A 15044-nucleotide genomic window follows, 5' to 3' on the forward strand; every position below is an offset into this window, starting at 1 on the left:
CTCATACAGTGGTTTTAAACCACAGGGTAGGATGTAACACATCCCAGTGCAAGGCTGAGAGAGCACCAGTTTGGGAAAGCTGCGTGTACTCACCCCTCCCTGCACAGGTCAGCACTGGCAAGAAGACAAAGTTGTCAAAAGTTACTGAGAAATTTGGGCCCAGCCAGCAGCCACGAGCACTGGCTTTTGCAGCACGCAGCTTGAGCAACTACAGCAAGCAACACTAGCTAAAACAAAAGCATGTACAGCCCTGAGGTGCTTCCATTCCACCGCTCACATAGTGTGTGAACACACACACACACACAAAAGACTCCTCTTGCCATTTACAGGGCAAAGGGTTCAGTGAAAACATCTCCAGCTTTGCCCCATAATTAGAATGCCATCTGCATAACTTAGCAGAGGAGGCAGCTTAAGCCCAGAAAAGGGAAGAATCCAAGTAATATCCTTTCATCAAGCCCTTGTTTTTTCAATTCAGAGAGAAGAAACAGCTTGTTACACAGTTTCTGATCCAAAATGTTTGGAATATAAATCTTCCCTTCCCACCAGAGCAAAGTGGCTGGACTATTGTATACACCTGGGGTTCAGGATAATACCTGTCAAGCCACCTCCTCTGCAACACCATCAACTGACCTTGGAACGAGCCTTCACGCAAACAGGCTGAGCACCTGGCTGCAGCTCTGCTCCTAACATCTATTTCCTCAGTGAGTGCCAAACTATCCAGAGACTCTCTTGCATTTAGTGCTCTGACCCGGCCCCGTTCTGCAAACGTTTAAAATCAACGCCACACAAAAGCAAACTGAAGGTTCTCTAAATGGCACAGCACACAAACGCATACGATGCACCACGTGAAACGTTCATTAAAAACATCCCCCTCAGTAACGTTTCTAGAGCCACCTGGATTTCTAATACTCCTTGGCATTACCCAGAATAGCTCCTCTCGTTTCCCAGATCTATGCTTTAGGGTTTTTGTTGTTGCTGTTGTTTTAGGTTTAAAGCCAAGCATTAAATTACACAACTGCAAGTACCGTCTTTGCTGGCTAAGTCAACTCTTGGGTTATAGCAGTTACAGCTTTCTTTCAGTCCCACCCTTCCTGTTTAACTGTACTTTTTATGTTGCTGTAGCTGTGCAGTTCTCTATTCCTCAGAGCTCACCTTGCCCGAGCCCCGCCGGGGAACGTGTCTTTCACCTCCAAAGAATCTGCCCAGCGAGTCAAGTAGACCCGAGTCTCTGTGCCGTGGGGATCCATGTCTAGCATGGTCTGTGGTGCTCGCAGATGCCATTTTGGATCCGTGCCGGAAAGAGGAGCGCTTTTGTGAAGCCATCAAATCCGAATTCTCTGAAGCTGCTGCACTGTCCTCTTGGATGGTCTGTAGCTCGTCTGACTCCGAGGGCCGATCTTTGAAGGTGTTGTCTTCTCTCCCTGGGGCATCTCGGGAAAAGAGGCGGATCAAGTGGGGGCGACCGGTCGTGTCAGCTGGGTTGGCCTGGGGCCAGGCATTCTTCGGGTCTGCTGTGCCTTTGGAGTCTGTCACCGCTGGGCTCTTCGTGGAGGTCCCATTGTTCTGGTTCACATCTGCCTCTCCTGCAAACAACAAGGATGAGATATGAATACAGGCCTGTGAAAAACAGCCCTGGAACAATGCTCCTTTCTTTCCCCTGGCCTTGAGATGCTCATTTCATACAAACCCCGTAATATGTGCAGTTGTAATGAAACTATGTTCTCTACCAGCCTTTAAGAACATTAAGCTACCCTGGAACCGAAACCGGGGTGATGTTCTCACATAAAATTTGCAATAGTTCTAGGTGGCTTTTTGGAATTAAATGCATTTGGAAATAGATCAATAGCTTGTTCGACACCACTGAAACTGACTCCACGTGGAAGGCTTGCGATGAGGCAGCCTTCAGTGAACAGTAAGAGTTCCTGTACTTTCCATTCAGGACAGCAACTCTAAATTGTGCCATTTTCTCCAAAACAAGCCCCCCCCCAAAAAATTTAAAGGGCCGTTGAAGGGCTGTGCCTTCTCAAGTTCACACTCCCTCTCTGTGATGCCAGAGCTTTTGAACCTGAAGGCTTTGTTCCCGCTTGGAACCCCTCACGGTAACTTCAATTCCGATCACACAAGTGCAGTGAGGGGAGGTTTTTTCACTATTTGAAGTGCCCTTACTTCAGAAAAGCAGGGAACACCAAACTGCAATTTCTGCTTGGCCTCCCATGACGGTTGTTCTCTCTGTATGGTCCTGGCACTCGGTGAACGATGTCCTAGCGCTGTCGCTGAAGGCCTGGGGCAAAACTGTCTGATTTGCATTTAGTGCTTGTGAAAAGTGACAAAAGCAATTACCAGAAGCTGATGAGCTTTTGGTAAAAAAGGCACAGAGACAGACCTCTGTGATGTAAGAGGAATGTCTGCTGCCCTCTCCGCAGTTGTGCTCTGATGCACGCAGTAAAATATCTGAAAGGAGTCAGCCGCAGCATGCTTAACCCTTACCCTCTAGCACCTCCTTCTCAAAAAGATTTATGCAGGTTTTTATAGCCTGTACCATCATTCCTACTGTTCTAAAGCAAACTGTACCCACTGAGGAGTGTGCCTTGCCTCCAAGGACTACCAAAAGAGGTGTAGGTAGGTCATAGCTGGACAAGCAACCTTCTGAGCACACACCTCCCATAAACTCTCTCTGTGTCATAAATGGGTTTTTTTCAGGTTAAAAGGGCTCAAAATTATAGAAATAAGTTAGTTAGTCATATGTTACCTTCAGGGTCTTCTAATTACCTCATTAAATCCCCATTTGGTTTGGTCCTTGCTGCTGCAGGAGGGATAGGACCTAGCGAATTCTGTTAGGTTTCCAAAGTACTCCGGGCTCAAGTACTTTGCTGATTCACCAGAGCATTTTAGACTTGACACAGTCATTTGAAACGATTTTGCCCACCCACAGGGCACTCAGGAAATCTTTTCTCAGGCTAAGAATAAATCTGAAGTAATGTTATGGGTAACGGCGCGGGACAGTAATGGTGGCTTCCCACAAACAGATACTGGTACTTAGGTTACAATCTGTCCTAACCGCTCTGTTCCAGCTTCTCATATAAAACTACAATGTGCACTTTTGCTCTGCAACTTTCTCTTCTGTGGAAACCACCTAGAAAATGTTGGGGAAAACCAAAGGAAATCTTCTTTGGTTAAAACATCTGATAGTATTTATCAGGAATACAATTACTTAACCAATGCTAATGGCCCCTGGAGAGCTCATCAGTGGGGAAAAGGGCAATATTTGTTGGCAACTTGTGGATTTGGGTTTTCCTGAAAAGACACTTTCAATCTTACTAGAAACTACTGAAGTTCCCAAATGGTTTTCTTAATGGAATGAAAGAGACAGTAATTAACCTGCATATATGACTGATTCTAAAACTACAAAACATTTTAAATAGCAACTCTAAAGCTGAGATTTCCATACCATAATAAAAATCCATTCAAGGACAGAAAAAGAAAAACAAAACAATAGAGCTATTGTATTCAATTAAATGCATTAACAAAACACCAGGGCATCTGCATGCTAATATTTTTTGCAACAGTTGTTCTTTGTGTCACTGAATACTGGTATTGGGAAGCAACAAAGAAGGGTATTTGTGCCACAGAAGTTGGTTCTCCCAATGCATACCCAGTGAGCTATAAAGTAGAAATCTTTCTGCATTTCAGTAATGAAAGCATATATTTCAGTGTTCTTCTAGATTGTCTGCATGCCTCTCTAATACCTAAAAATATACAGCAGAGAGATATTGTTAATAGTTGAGCTAACTAATCAGAGTCCCCAAGTGCATTTGGAGTGACAGATCCTTTTAATAACGTCTTAAGGATATCCAGAATTAATGGAGCATGGAAGCAAAGGCTTATTCATTCCTTTAGAAACAAATACTTAGACTTCTTTTAAAACCCGTTATAAATGCTGTGCACAGGATACTGATACACCTCTGTGGTTCCTCCCTGCAAGATGAAGCGCTCTTGTTCAAACAGAATACCCTTCCTAGCCCGTATCACACGTGCAAGAGAAAGCTGCCCAGGGAGGAAGAAGTCTTCCGGCGTTTTTCCTTTTAAACCCTCTCAGAACGGGTTAAAGAGTAACTACAGCAGAAAGCATTGCCACAGGCGTTACCAGAAGGCTATTAAAGTGTCATCTGTCGACATGTAAGTGAATAAAGACATTGAGGGCTGCCTAAGTGAGAGCATGAGCTCCTTGCCCCAGCCCAAAAGCATCAGGAGGAAGCCAGCCGCCAAGCAGGGATTTAGCACTCCAGGCGCAGCCGAGGACCCCTCCTGAAGGCAACGCCACCTTCCCACTGCCCTTGCTCTGAAGCCTGCTGCTGGCACCATTTCCCCTGTGCATCTTGGTCAGGGTGAACGCAGCCATTTGTACCCCATCTACGCAGTGGGTCCCAAAATAGACCCACACAGGTGGACCAAACGTTCTGAGCAGCCTGTCAGCGAAACAAAACAGAAAGCACCCAGAGGTGCCGTCACCTCAACGATGCTACACCCAACCCCCAGCTGCCTTTCACAGGAGTTGGGGTCACCTGGAAGTATTTGCAAAGCCACTCTGCCTTACTGCTCAGTTTGACAGTAACAGTTTATCCTGTTTCTTGAGAACCAAAAGTAACACTTTTCTGTAAACCTTTAATCAGCTGGGACCTCTCAGCCCCTCGATTCAAACAGTGGCTACTGCCAAGACCATGGAAACCTGATGTATGCAAAGTATAATCTCTGATGGATACAGATACCCTTCTCACGGGTCACTTGGTAGAGCTGCTCTGTGATAGTCACTCCCTGTGTACACAGAAGTCTCTAGTCTTCTTCCAAACAGAAGACAACCTAGAAAGAGGTTGTTAAGCTAGGACTTTTCATGTGTTAAGATTTAAAAAGGAAAAAAAGAAAGGATTACAAGTTTTTCATCTCTTCCCACCCCTTTCAGTCTTGCTTTCTTGCAGATACTTGCAATTCCTCTCACATTCTTATTGCTGCTCGCTCTACATATGCTGTAAAATAAATGAGGGAAATGGAGCTGATAAAAGCTGAAGCATATTCCCCTACTTTGGCTTCTTAAGAGAGAGGCTTAGTACGACAGCCACAGCATACTGCAAATATTTACTGTAATAATACACACCAGCAGCTTAAATATTTGTATGAAATCTTAAGAATTATTTACTCGTTACAAACACTACAAAGCACATTAATCAAATTTATAACACCAGATATTTTAATATTTTTACAGTAACGATAGATTGCTGTGACTGATGACAAAATTCCTTTCTCTTGGCCTTCTTAGGGTACAAAGACGAAAATTCACGTAACATCAGGGACCTTATCAATATTTCATTTTAGCTTAAGCCATGTATATTTATAAAGCAGTGATCTTCAGTATATGAAATATAATTTGCATTTGTCCTTCCCTACCTTTTTTCTGGTCCTCTTTCTTCTATAAGACAGCAAGTGGATAGTTCAATAAAATCCAGTAAAGTTCTCACTTCTCCAACAACTGTATGCCTGCATGTGTTTTGAAATGCTGATACTAAAATATTAAGTAAAAACCTCTGCAATTTTGCACCAACTTACCTGAACAACAAAAGGTTACACTTAAAAAATATTCAGCTTTGTAACATCTGAGGTGCCAAGATCTTCAGCAAGCTGCAGTTGTAAGGCATATGCACAATGTGTTAGTTTGCTATTTAGAAGGCTGAACACCCCAGTTCTGGAACACGTGGCTCTGAGGAACACTTCTGGTAACATCAGGACATTGAAAGAATGAAGAGGGCAGAAAAAGCACGTCCATCACCACTAGATATGAGCTGCAGTTGAGGAAGTCTGGGTTCCAACTCATCTTACAATAACTTTCCCAGCAGTTACCTGCCCTTCCCTTTTTATGCAGTTCTCTACAAAAAGGACCTCAAGGAATTGTTTTGGAGGAAGTATAAGGTGCCAGCAGGAGCCCGAATTCAGCTCTAGCTTTGGATACTGTCATTTGTCCTGCACTGTCACACAGCTCGCTTCAAATTCTAAGGCTCCTGATAGATGGGACAACAACAGAGCTTTGGGCACAATGTGTAATGAGGAGTCTGAACACGCAGCAGTAATTACACACTGTGACCTACCACAAAAGCCAGGCTCAAATAAAACCCAGGCCAATTTACACTTAATTTCCTCAGGAAAAGGATCCAGCTATTTGGTGCTTAGCTGCATCAAAGGTGAGCATAGCAAAACGAGCTCATCCTGCAGACCGGTGCAGGTCATCCCTCAGAAACACTGAGGCCAGCCCTGGCTTCCAGCCATAGCTGGAGACAGCATCAAGGAGCGCTGCAGGGCTTAGCATGCAGTGGGAGCACCCGTCAATCAGGCTGAAAGGAGAAAAGGGGATGAGAGAATGGGTGCAAACCAGCACACCTGTGCAGAGAGAGGTTCAGGGGAACAAGGCTATGGATCTCCTGGACATTTGCTGAGTGGCTTCAAAACACACAGGAGTTACCCAACCAGAATGCTTGAGGTGGTTCCTCTCTATCCATTGACCACCAGTACGAGGGACAATCCAGCTCCTAGTTTGGACCTTCACTGCAGCACAGCTCACAGCAGAACGGAGCATTTACAGCCAGGTTTTACTTCATGAGTATTCGGGGAGAGGGAGGAAAGGATTATGTCTGCATTGTTTAATCTGAGCTGCAAAGCTTGATTTATCCTCGTTACGCTCAGGCACTGCAGACAAGAAATGGCTCTCAGCCTAACTCCACTTAATACGGTTAGAAGGCAATATGCCATCAGACATTTCACTTCACAGATCTAATTGCCGGGCTTGTCTGATGCTTGTCAAACTGTTGGAAATCAATTTCCAACAAATATTTCTGTTTGGAATAGATGGCAGGCAGCAGCCCTGCGAAACAAACAGTTGGCCACAGCTCTGAACGCAACCAGAACCGATCTGCTGGTGCAGTTAGCCTTTCCACAGACACGTTTCCCACTTGCCAGCAGAACGCAGAGAGAAACGCCAGCGTGCTTCACAAGACGGACTCACAGGAGTTTAACACTCCTCCTGCAGTCAGCCAAGGGACTGCTTCCATTACAGCTCGCTCTCCTCCCTCCCTCCTTGCTCAAACTTAGCACTTCCAGGGGAGAAAAATTCCACCCAAAGGCAAATTTTTTCTATAGGTTCAGAGCAACTGAAGAAAGAACACTTCTCTGCACAGAAGCACAGCTTTTCCTATGGGCCTACCAAGCTGTAGACCAAACCTCCAGAAAAATGAGAAGCCATCTGCTCAGCCTGACGTGCTCCCCTTTGCCTTTCTTCCCTCACCGCATACATTAGGACATTATAGAGCACATGAGGCTCTTACCAGTTGAGAATGAAAGCTTGCAAAGGTGTCTCCACTGCACTGATGTGACAAAGCAGTGAATAAGGGGTACTAAAAATACAGTACAAAGGGGAAAACCCCACCTTGTCCAGCACAGGCTCATAAAGACCTGTTACTGGACACCAATGGGTCAAATAGCATCTATTAATTTGTAGATGCTTGCTAGTACCTAAGTCTTGCTACTGTTGCTTTCAGGGTCATGAAAGACCTCATCTCTCCCAGCCCTGCCTGGCCCGCTACTGCTGAGGAACAGGCATGCTGGGGCAGCAGAGCTCGGCCTTGCAGCAGAGCAGAGCTCGCATGAAACAGAAGGAGGACAGAAGGGAAGCACCAGTTCTCATCCCATTATGGAAATACCTGTCTTGGCAAGTTTAGGAGGAGAAAGGAGTGACAAGATGTCTATATTATTTACAGTCATATGTTGAAGGATATAGATACTACATTCACTCAGAATAGGAACATGTACTTTTTAGCTTAAATTTATGCTGCAGGGAAAAAAATTCAAATTGCATAGGAGAATGCAAATTCCTTCAGACACTAATTACTACAGTATGGTACAGTGTAACTCCTCTCACTTCATTTCTGAGACTAACCTAAAATGTATTCCAAATCTGCTGAAAAAACCCCTCAAACATTTCACATACTTTGGCATCCATTCACGAGTAGCCATTCTACTAGGTAAGACACCCAGTAAAATCTCTCTTGAAATGACCAGCAACCGTCTCTCCAAGGGGCTAGTCAATGAAAACCTTGCTGCCTGCAGCACTAGTGCTGTTCTTTTTTTGGCACTGGGATAAATGAACCTTCCAAGTCGACTTGGTGACCTTATTAGGGTTGGACTAGATGATCTTTCAAGGTCCCTTCCAACTTGTAACATTCTGTGATTCTGTGACTTGACATTTTCATCCTGGTTCCCTCAGCGCACAAGAGGGTAGGTCCAGTTGCCATCCTGAGATGTGCCATTTTCAGGACTTCTCTCAGCTACAGGAAAGATAATTCTCAAAGCTCAGGAAGTAGAGCTGGAAAAATCTACATTGCTTGTATAAGCACTTCCTGTTTGTGTGGGTCCCACAGAGTCTGGTCAGAATAAATACTCTGCTTTCAATATGGGAGCAACTGCTTCAGGGTCATACTTATACCGAGGCAAACTATAAAATTATAAGCAATGTGACCAGTAAATGATGTCCTTTAAGAGCAAAGATTACCAAGTTTTATCTGCTTTCCTAAGTTTGCCTCTTTCATATTAGGGTGAGATGATTAAAAGCTAGATGGTGAACACAACACAGAAGTCAATACACAATTATTTCATCTATAAAAGTAGTGCCTGAGTATTGAGTGATAAAAAAACAAGTATTCATTTAGCACGTTCAGTGGGGTAATAAACAGCTTGATTATTTTTTTCCTTCCCTTAAATTCTGCTAGACCTCATTGTCCCAGACAGAGCGTTAAAACGTAACGGTGAACTCTTGTTGCAAGAGTACTGGTTTCATGACAAATGCATCTACCCTTTAAGCATCACCCTGCAGTAAAGCTAAAAGTGTACTTGTCACTTCACAGTCTTTGGAAGGGGGATCCCTCTGACAGAGGGAACTGGTGCTGTGGGTATCTCTCTTGGTAGGGTAACTACATGGACTTTTTCAACTTACCTGCTAAAGCCATGGCACAATCAGTGACCAGATGAAAACAGGTAGGCATGTGACACCTAGCTGGAGTGGTGACATGCTAAGAAACATTTTAAGTCTTAGCTTGTGAATCAGCAAACAGCACATAATGTTTAGTTTTGCTCACAATTTCATAATTTTAGAGGGTTGGTTCTGTGAAACAAATATAAAATAAAACCTAAAAATATGCCTGTGTATTCATTTCAGCTTGTGTTTGGCATTACTGATCAACTGAAGGCAACCAAATTTTACAGCATGGCTCTGTAAAAGCAGTAATACTATCCAAGTCCGAGATTTTTGATACACCCTCACCAGGGACCCTCTTGCTGGAAAACTCTTACATGCTGCCAGGCTCTTCACCAGGGCACACACAACTCCTGGCATCTGCATGCCAGAGATGTGAAGACACTTGCAGTCTGCACAGTAACAACCCAGTGTTGTAGGCTGTGCCCAAAGTCGGGATGCTAACAGGAAGCACGTGTGGTTACTGTGGGCTGAAGCGCGTTAACGTTCCCGTACCCGCTGTGAGGGGCTGCTCTCTGGGAGCCAGGCTTTAGACTCAATAGAGGAAAAACAATGCCATACCTCACCCAAACTTGTACACCCTCTGTTATTTATGTCTTTAAGTATCCTCTTTCCTCTCTGCTGTTACTGAAGAAACTTAGCCCTTCGCACAGATGCTCCCTAGAAGTAGCGAAAGGAGCAGCAGCAGCAGCTGAAATGGCCACGTTCACTCTGGCCACCTTGAAGGAAGGAGATCAAAGCCAGCCAGTGAGCAGGGCACTGTAACCCATAGGAACTGTAGCAGTAATTCCATACCAGCTCTGTGCATTCTCCTGTTACAGGTGATGCTGAAGCTTAAAACCAGAGGTACCTTTTTTTCTCCTTCTTAAACCTACTCTGAAGTCCCACACCAGATTGAACATGGTGGGGAGCCCAAGTTACACGTTGCCTGCCACCGCAGTGACTTTAATTTCCTCACCTTCCCCTGTTCTAATGGGGTTTTATGGCACCAGATGTATACGTATTGCTGGACTTCAGTGACACATCTTTGTAAGAAACTACCTGTTACTCCTAACTTTTGAGGTCTGGCAGAGGTTTTCACTGACTCAGCTCTGCTGCCTTACCAAACCGCATCAACCAGCTACGTGTAAAGCAAGCCACCTGCCTGGGAACACCTGGCACAAACCACACACACAGAGCCAAAGAATGAGTAAAATAAAAATGTCTCTGGCCTTAATGTTATGTGCCTCACGGGTGTGTGAAGGCGTTGTGTGCTTGTCAGCGTATCTAAGAAAAGAAAGATGCAAATAAAGAGGAGGAAAAAATAATTACGAGTATACTCTTGAGGAAAAGGGGTTTTGATCTCAAGTTTGTATTTCAAACCAACCCACCTGACTGCAGGAGCTGCCCTGCACTCTGCATGTTGTCACAGAGTCGGCCACTTGCTTATTCGTGCCGCTGATTTCGAAGGAAGAGCTGAAAGGAAGCCCCCACGGTGGCCTACCCTTGCCGAGGAATGCAGCAGTGTAGGCCTGGCTTGCAGCCTCTCTCCCTTGTTTTCCTGAACTTCTGGCATTGCCTCCATTTGTTGAGGGTTACAAAGGAGAGTACAGAAAACAAAAAGGCCTGTGGTTGAAACCAGTGGGACTTGCTATGGCAGAAATTTGGAATCTATGAGAAGCATGTGGCAGGGCTCCACACAGCCCGCAGTGCCTTTTTTAAAAACTTAACCAAAGAATTTTATCCACCCACCGGTTTTGAAGAAAAAGGTTCCTTTGTGTAACTGGAACATATAGGTTTGTTTTAATCTTGAGTATCTCACAAAGCATCCTCCCACAGCGCAGTGAGCTGGGGCATCATTTGTAACGAGCAATTTCATGTACTTGAAGATGAAAAATGAAATTGCCTGTTTGATCTGTCAGCGTTTGCCATCTTTAAGAACTGTGCAACCAGTTGGTATTAAATATTGCTTGATTACTCATCTGTTCTGCTACAGTCATGTGGAGCCTGAATAACTGTTAGGTTGAAAAACCTGTACGTATCCCACCACATCCCAAGGTAATAGCACCACCTCTCTCTAGTGCTCACATCACGTTTCACAGCTTCACTATCTTTCATATTTCCCACATCAGGAACGTTACCTTTTTCTGAAAAATAACCTATTCAGGGCAATATTGCAGTTAGGTTTCTTCTGTAACACCACAGAGAAACAGGGCCTCAGCAGAGAAAGAAATGTTGGTGGAATGAGTGAGGTGAGGACAGGGACTGAACCAGACGGTTCAAAGGAAGTTGCTCAGAGCATGATAAACAGCACAAAAAAACCCCAAACCCAACAAAAAAGGCTGTAGACTATTTTCTGTTAAAACCCATCATGTAGCCTCTTCAAAAGAGGGCTTGATAAGATTGGAGAGTGTCCATAGGAGGGCAGTGAGGATTGGGAAGGGTCTGGAGGGGAAGTGTCATGAAGACAGGCTGAAGTCCCTTGGTTTGTTCTGCCTGGAGAGGAAGCTCAAGGGAGACATCATTGTGGTCTGTGGCTTCCTGACGAGGGGAAGTGAAGGGGCAGGTGCCGATCTCCTCACTCTGATGACCAGGGATAGAACCTGAGGGACCAGCATGAAGCTGAGACAGGGGAGGTTTAAGTTGGATATTAGGAAGAGGTTCTGTACTGAGAGGGTGGTCGGGCACTGGAACAGGCTCCCCAGGGCAGTGGTCACAGCACCGAGCTTGACTGAGTTCAAGAAGTGTCTGGACGCTGCTCTCAGTCCCATGCTCTGATTGGCTGGCCCTGTGTGGAGCCAGGGGTTGGACTCGATGGTCCTTACGGGTCCCTTCCAGCTCAGGGTGTTCTGTGATTCTATGAGTCTAGTTTTTCTTAACCAGGGGTTAACTGTCTGAGAGGTAGATTATTATTTAGAAAGTATAAGCTGCAGAATAAAATACAGTTGTAGTCAGTTAACCAAACATGCTAACTTTAGGAAACACACTTTGATTATGACCACAGGGAAACTACTTAAAGCATGAAGCTACAAACCCTTAATTTATGTAAAGTCTGTTTTAGTCCTACAGAACAATACTGTTCATGTGTGTTAAATTTTCCTGAATCCAACTACCTAAATCTAACCCCGAGAAAACACTTCACAGAAGTGAACACATCCCACTTCATCTCAGGGAGTCACCACTGCTATAGAATTTGCAGTGAGGGGAGTTACTCCAGTAGTTTTTTAAAGAAACATTGCTAAAAACATCTGAAATACTCAGGCATAGGTAAGCCTGTACACTGTTTCCCATTGAGTTGCACTCTTGCACATGTAAACCAAAATTGAAGATCTACCTTGATTTGCTCTACAGAAGTTGACAACAAATACTCCAAAAAAAAAAAACCAAACCAAAAAGGGGCTTGTTTTTCTGCAGTCCACAACTGTTAGACACTGTATCTGTCTGAACATTATTTTCACTTTGGAATTAATTTTTACCTTACACGTGTGGTGAAAGGTCAGAGGAGCAAAAGAGAACAGGAGCTTCTCCTAGTTCCACAGTTTGGTCACAGAACTTGTCACACATCAGAAACTGATGAATTACTCTAAAAAAAAATTGTAAGCACCTCTGTGCCCTGTGGGAGGCAGAAGCCCAGGGGGTGACCCCCACCTGCCACCCACTCTGCTCACACCACCAACAGTGAGAGAAGTTCCTCATCCTGTGAGGATGCAGAAGCCCATCTTGTGACTGGCCCCTCCAGCTGTGTCTAGGAAGTAGAAGAGGGGAGCACATTTGGGTCCTGGGGCAACGCAATAACCATTGGGATTATGAGCTTCCAGCTCAATCCAAGATATTAGCTGTGGAAGAAGCTCACACCTCTGTGGGGATGGGAGCCACACCACCAGCCCTGTGGGGAAGCAGAGGACTGATCACAAGCTTCACCTGCAGTTGAAGATGAGAGGAGATGCCTGTCTGATATGGACACTGTGCAGCAGCCATCTGCTGCTCCAGCTCTGCCTTTGGGAGGGACAGTGAGAACGTAACTCTGCCGAGCAGATCAGCAGCTCACTGCTAACCTTAAAAACACAGTAAATGCTTCACAGATGTGTCACTTTGGGGATGTTCAGCATTCCATATTTAGTTTTTGTCTGCCTGACAATACTCTGAACAGATTCTTAAATGTGTTCGTATCATAATACAGGATTCTAGAGGGTGGCAGTCAAAACAATCACTCCGAACTCCAAAGTAAACCCAGGAGCCAGGTTACTCAGAGGACAATTCCACATCTGAATCCCTGTACAGAAACCACCCACACCTGAGCACATTTATGATGAGGATGCTGCTGGGGCACAGAGTCCCGAGGCTGCGTTTGGCTGGTATTGCCGATTAAGAGTCTCTCTGCAGGCCCTGGCACAAGGAGCAGAGCACCCAAGGATAATGCACCCTCCTGACTGCTGTGAAGGGAGGGAACAGGAGTTCTGCCACCGTGCTCTGTCTTGCTTGTCAACTCAGCTTTGTCTGGAAGCTGCGTAATGGAGCCTGTTGGCACGGACCTAGGAGCAGAGCCATGCAATTGCTGTGGCAAAACAAGCAGAGGGTGTGAAAATGTTGTAATGAATGAGATAAACACTGGGTAGTTTGTTAAACTACCAGCAAAAAATATTTCAAGGCCAAGAGTTTTAGAGGTAGTTTGGATTGTACAGCAGTGATAAACTTTTCGAAGCCTTCTCAGTGATTTCCTCAGTGAAGGAATTTGATATCCAAAGAAATATATTTTTCAGAAGGAAACTCTTACTATATGCCTCTAATGTTTCTCATATATTGATATGAGATTTGATTAAAATGTCTGCCTGTCTGGCAAAAAAAGACACATTAGAAGGAAACCTTATCTCTAGAACTTATCATAAGGTTTGCAGGAGGCAGCATCGTTTTCATAACAGCCTTGAGTGCAGTCCGAAAACCAGAATAAAGGATACTTGAAACCAAGCAGGAAGTTCCAGCAAATACAACAGTGAATACAAAGGACTAAAGCACTCTGCACCCACTGAACTGGCACAGGGTCTTACAGCAGAGAGATTATTCTACAGAAAGAATATAAAATACTGGCAGAGAGCTGAAAAGAAGATGTTTGGAAGACAGGTATCAGAGAGAGATGAGTGTTTCTTTTGATGATGAAGGGGTTAATGAGAAATGTGAACTCAAGACATTTATAGTGAGATACAAATCACCTCATCTTGTCCAGCCTGCAAGCAGTGGCCAGGATTTAGCAGGGAGTAAAGAAACATTACATAAAGTCACATGGGGACTGTACGCTCCACGGTGAGCCACAGCATCCACAGGAAAGGACTGTATTTGTGCTTCCAATTTGTCACACCACCCTGCTGCTTGCCCATGTCAAGGACCCTGTCCCTCTCTTCCCCCCACCTCCAGCTGCCAGTCATTCCTCCCACCTCCTCCTCACCAGGCTCTTGGATGAAATCTGCTGTCAGAACTATGCCTGTCCCAGTTCAGCAAGGTCTGCCTCCACAGCTATACTGCTGCAGGCTTTAGAAAGGCTTCTTCTGAACCAAATACCACATTATCTTGGACTTGGAAAAGAAATATTGCACAGGGTTTTGCCTTTTCCCATAACCTTCTGCTGCTCTGCATTACATGAAAGCCAGGAGCTTTCAGCATCGTTTCACAAAAAGCTTTCTAGCAGCTCCCCATCAATGACCCACAGCTCTGCTAACAGAGCACACTGCCAGGTCACCATCTGCCCACAGTTCTCTTACCCACCCTTAAGTGTCACTCACTGGGTGCCACAGACTGATCCATTTTTTGAAGTTTGACCTTTCTGTTCTGAAAGAAGAAATGGCTCGTTTCTCATCCTTCCCAGAGGAATTTAAATGGCTATGCCAACACAAGAATCATGCAGTGATGCTTTGTTTGTGTCCCAGTCACACGTAGATTTCTCTCCATTTCATTTTCAAAAGCATCTCATCTACACAGGTAGTGCAATAAAGGAAAACAAAACATT

At 44.8% G+C, this 15044-nt stretch overlaps 1 protein-coding gene across 1 annotated transcript in view; it reads right to left on the reverse strand.

The window, feature by feature from the left end:
- The window catches only part of MBP (myelin basic protein), a gene marked incomplete at its 5' end in the record, with an annotated part of 93026 nt that overhangs the window by 18781 nt on the left and 59201 nt on the right, over positions 1 to 15044 (reverse strand). Inside the window, one exon of the mRNA XM_084280301.1 lies at positions 1153 to 1583. Within this exon, the coding sequence (XP_084136427.1) occupies positions 1153 to 1583 (431 nt within the window). The remainder of the gene's footprint in view (positions 1 to 1152; positions 1584 to 15044) is intronic.

Source organism: Gallinula chloropus, assembly GCF_964237585.1.
Source record: "Gallinula chloropus genome assembly, chromosome: 2".
In the NCBI taxonomy this organism is placed as follows: domain Eukaryota; kingdom Metazoa; phylum Chordata; class Aves; order Gruiformes; family Rallidae; genus Gallinula; species Gallinula chloropus.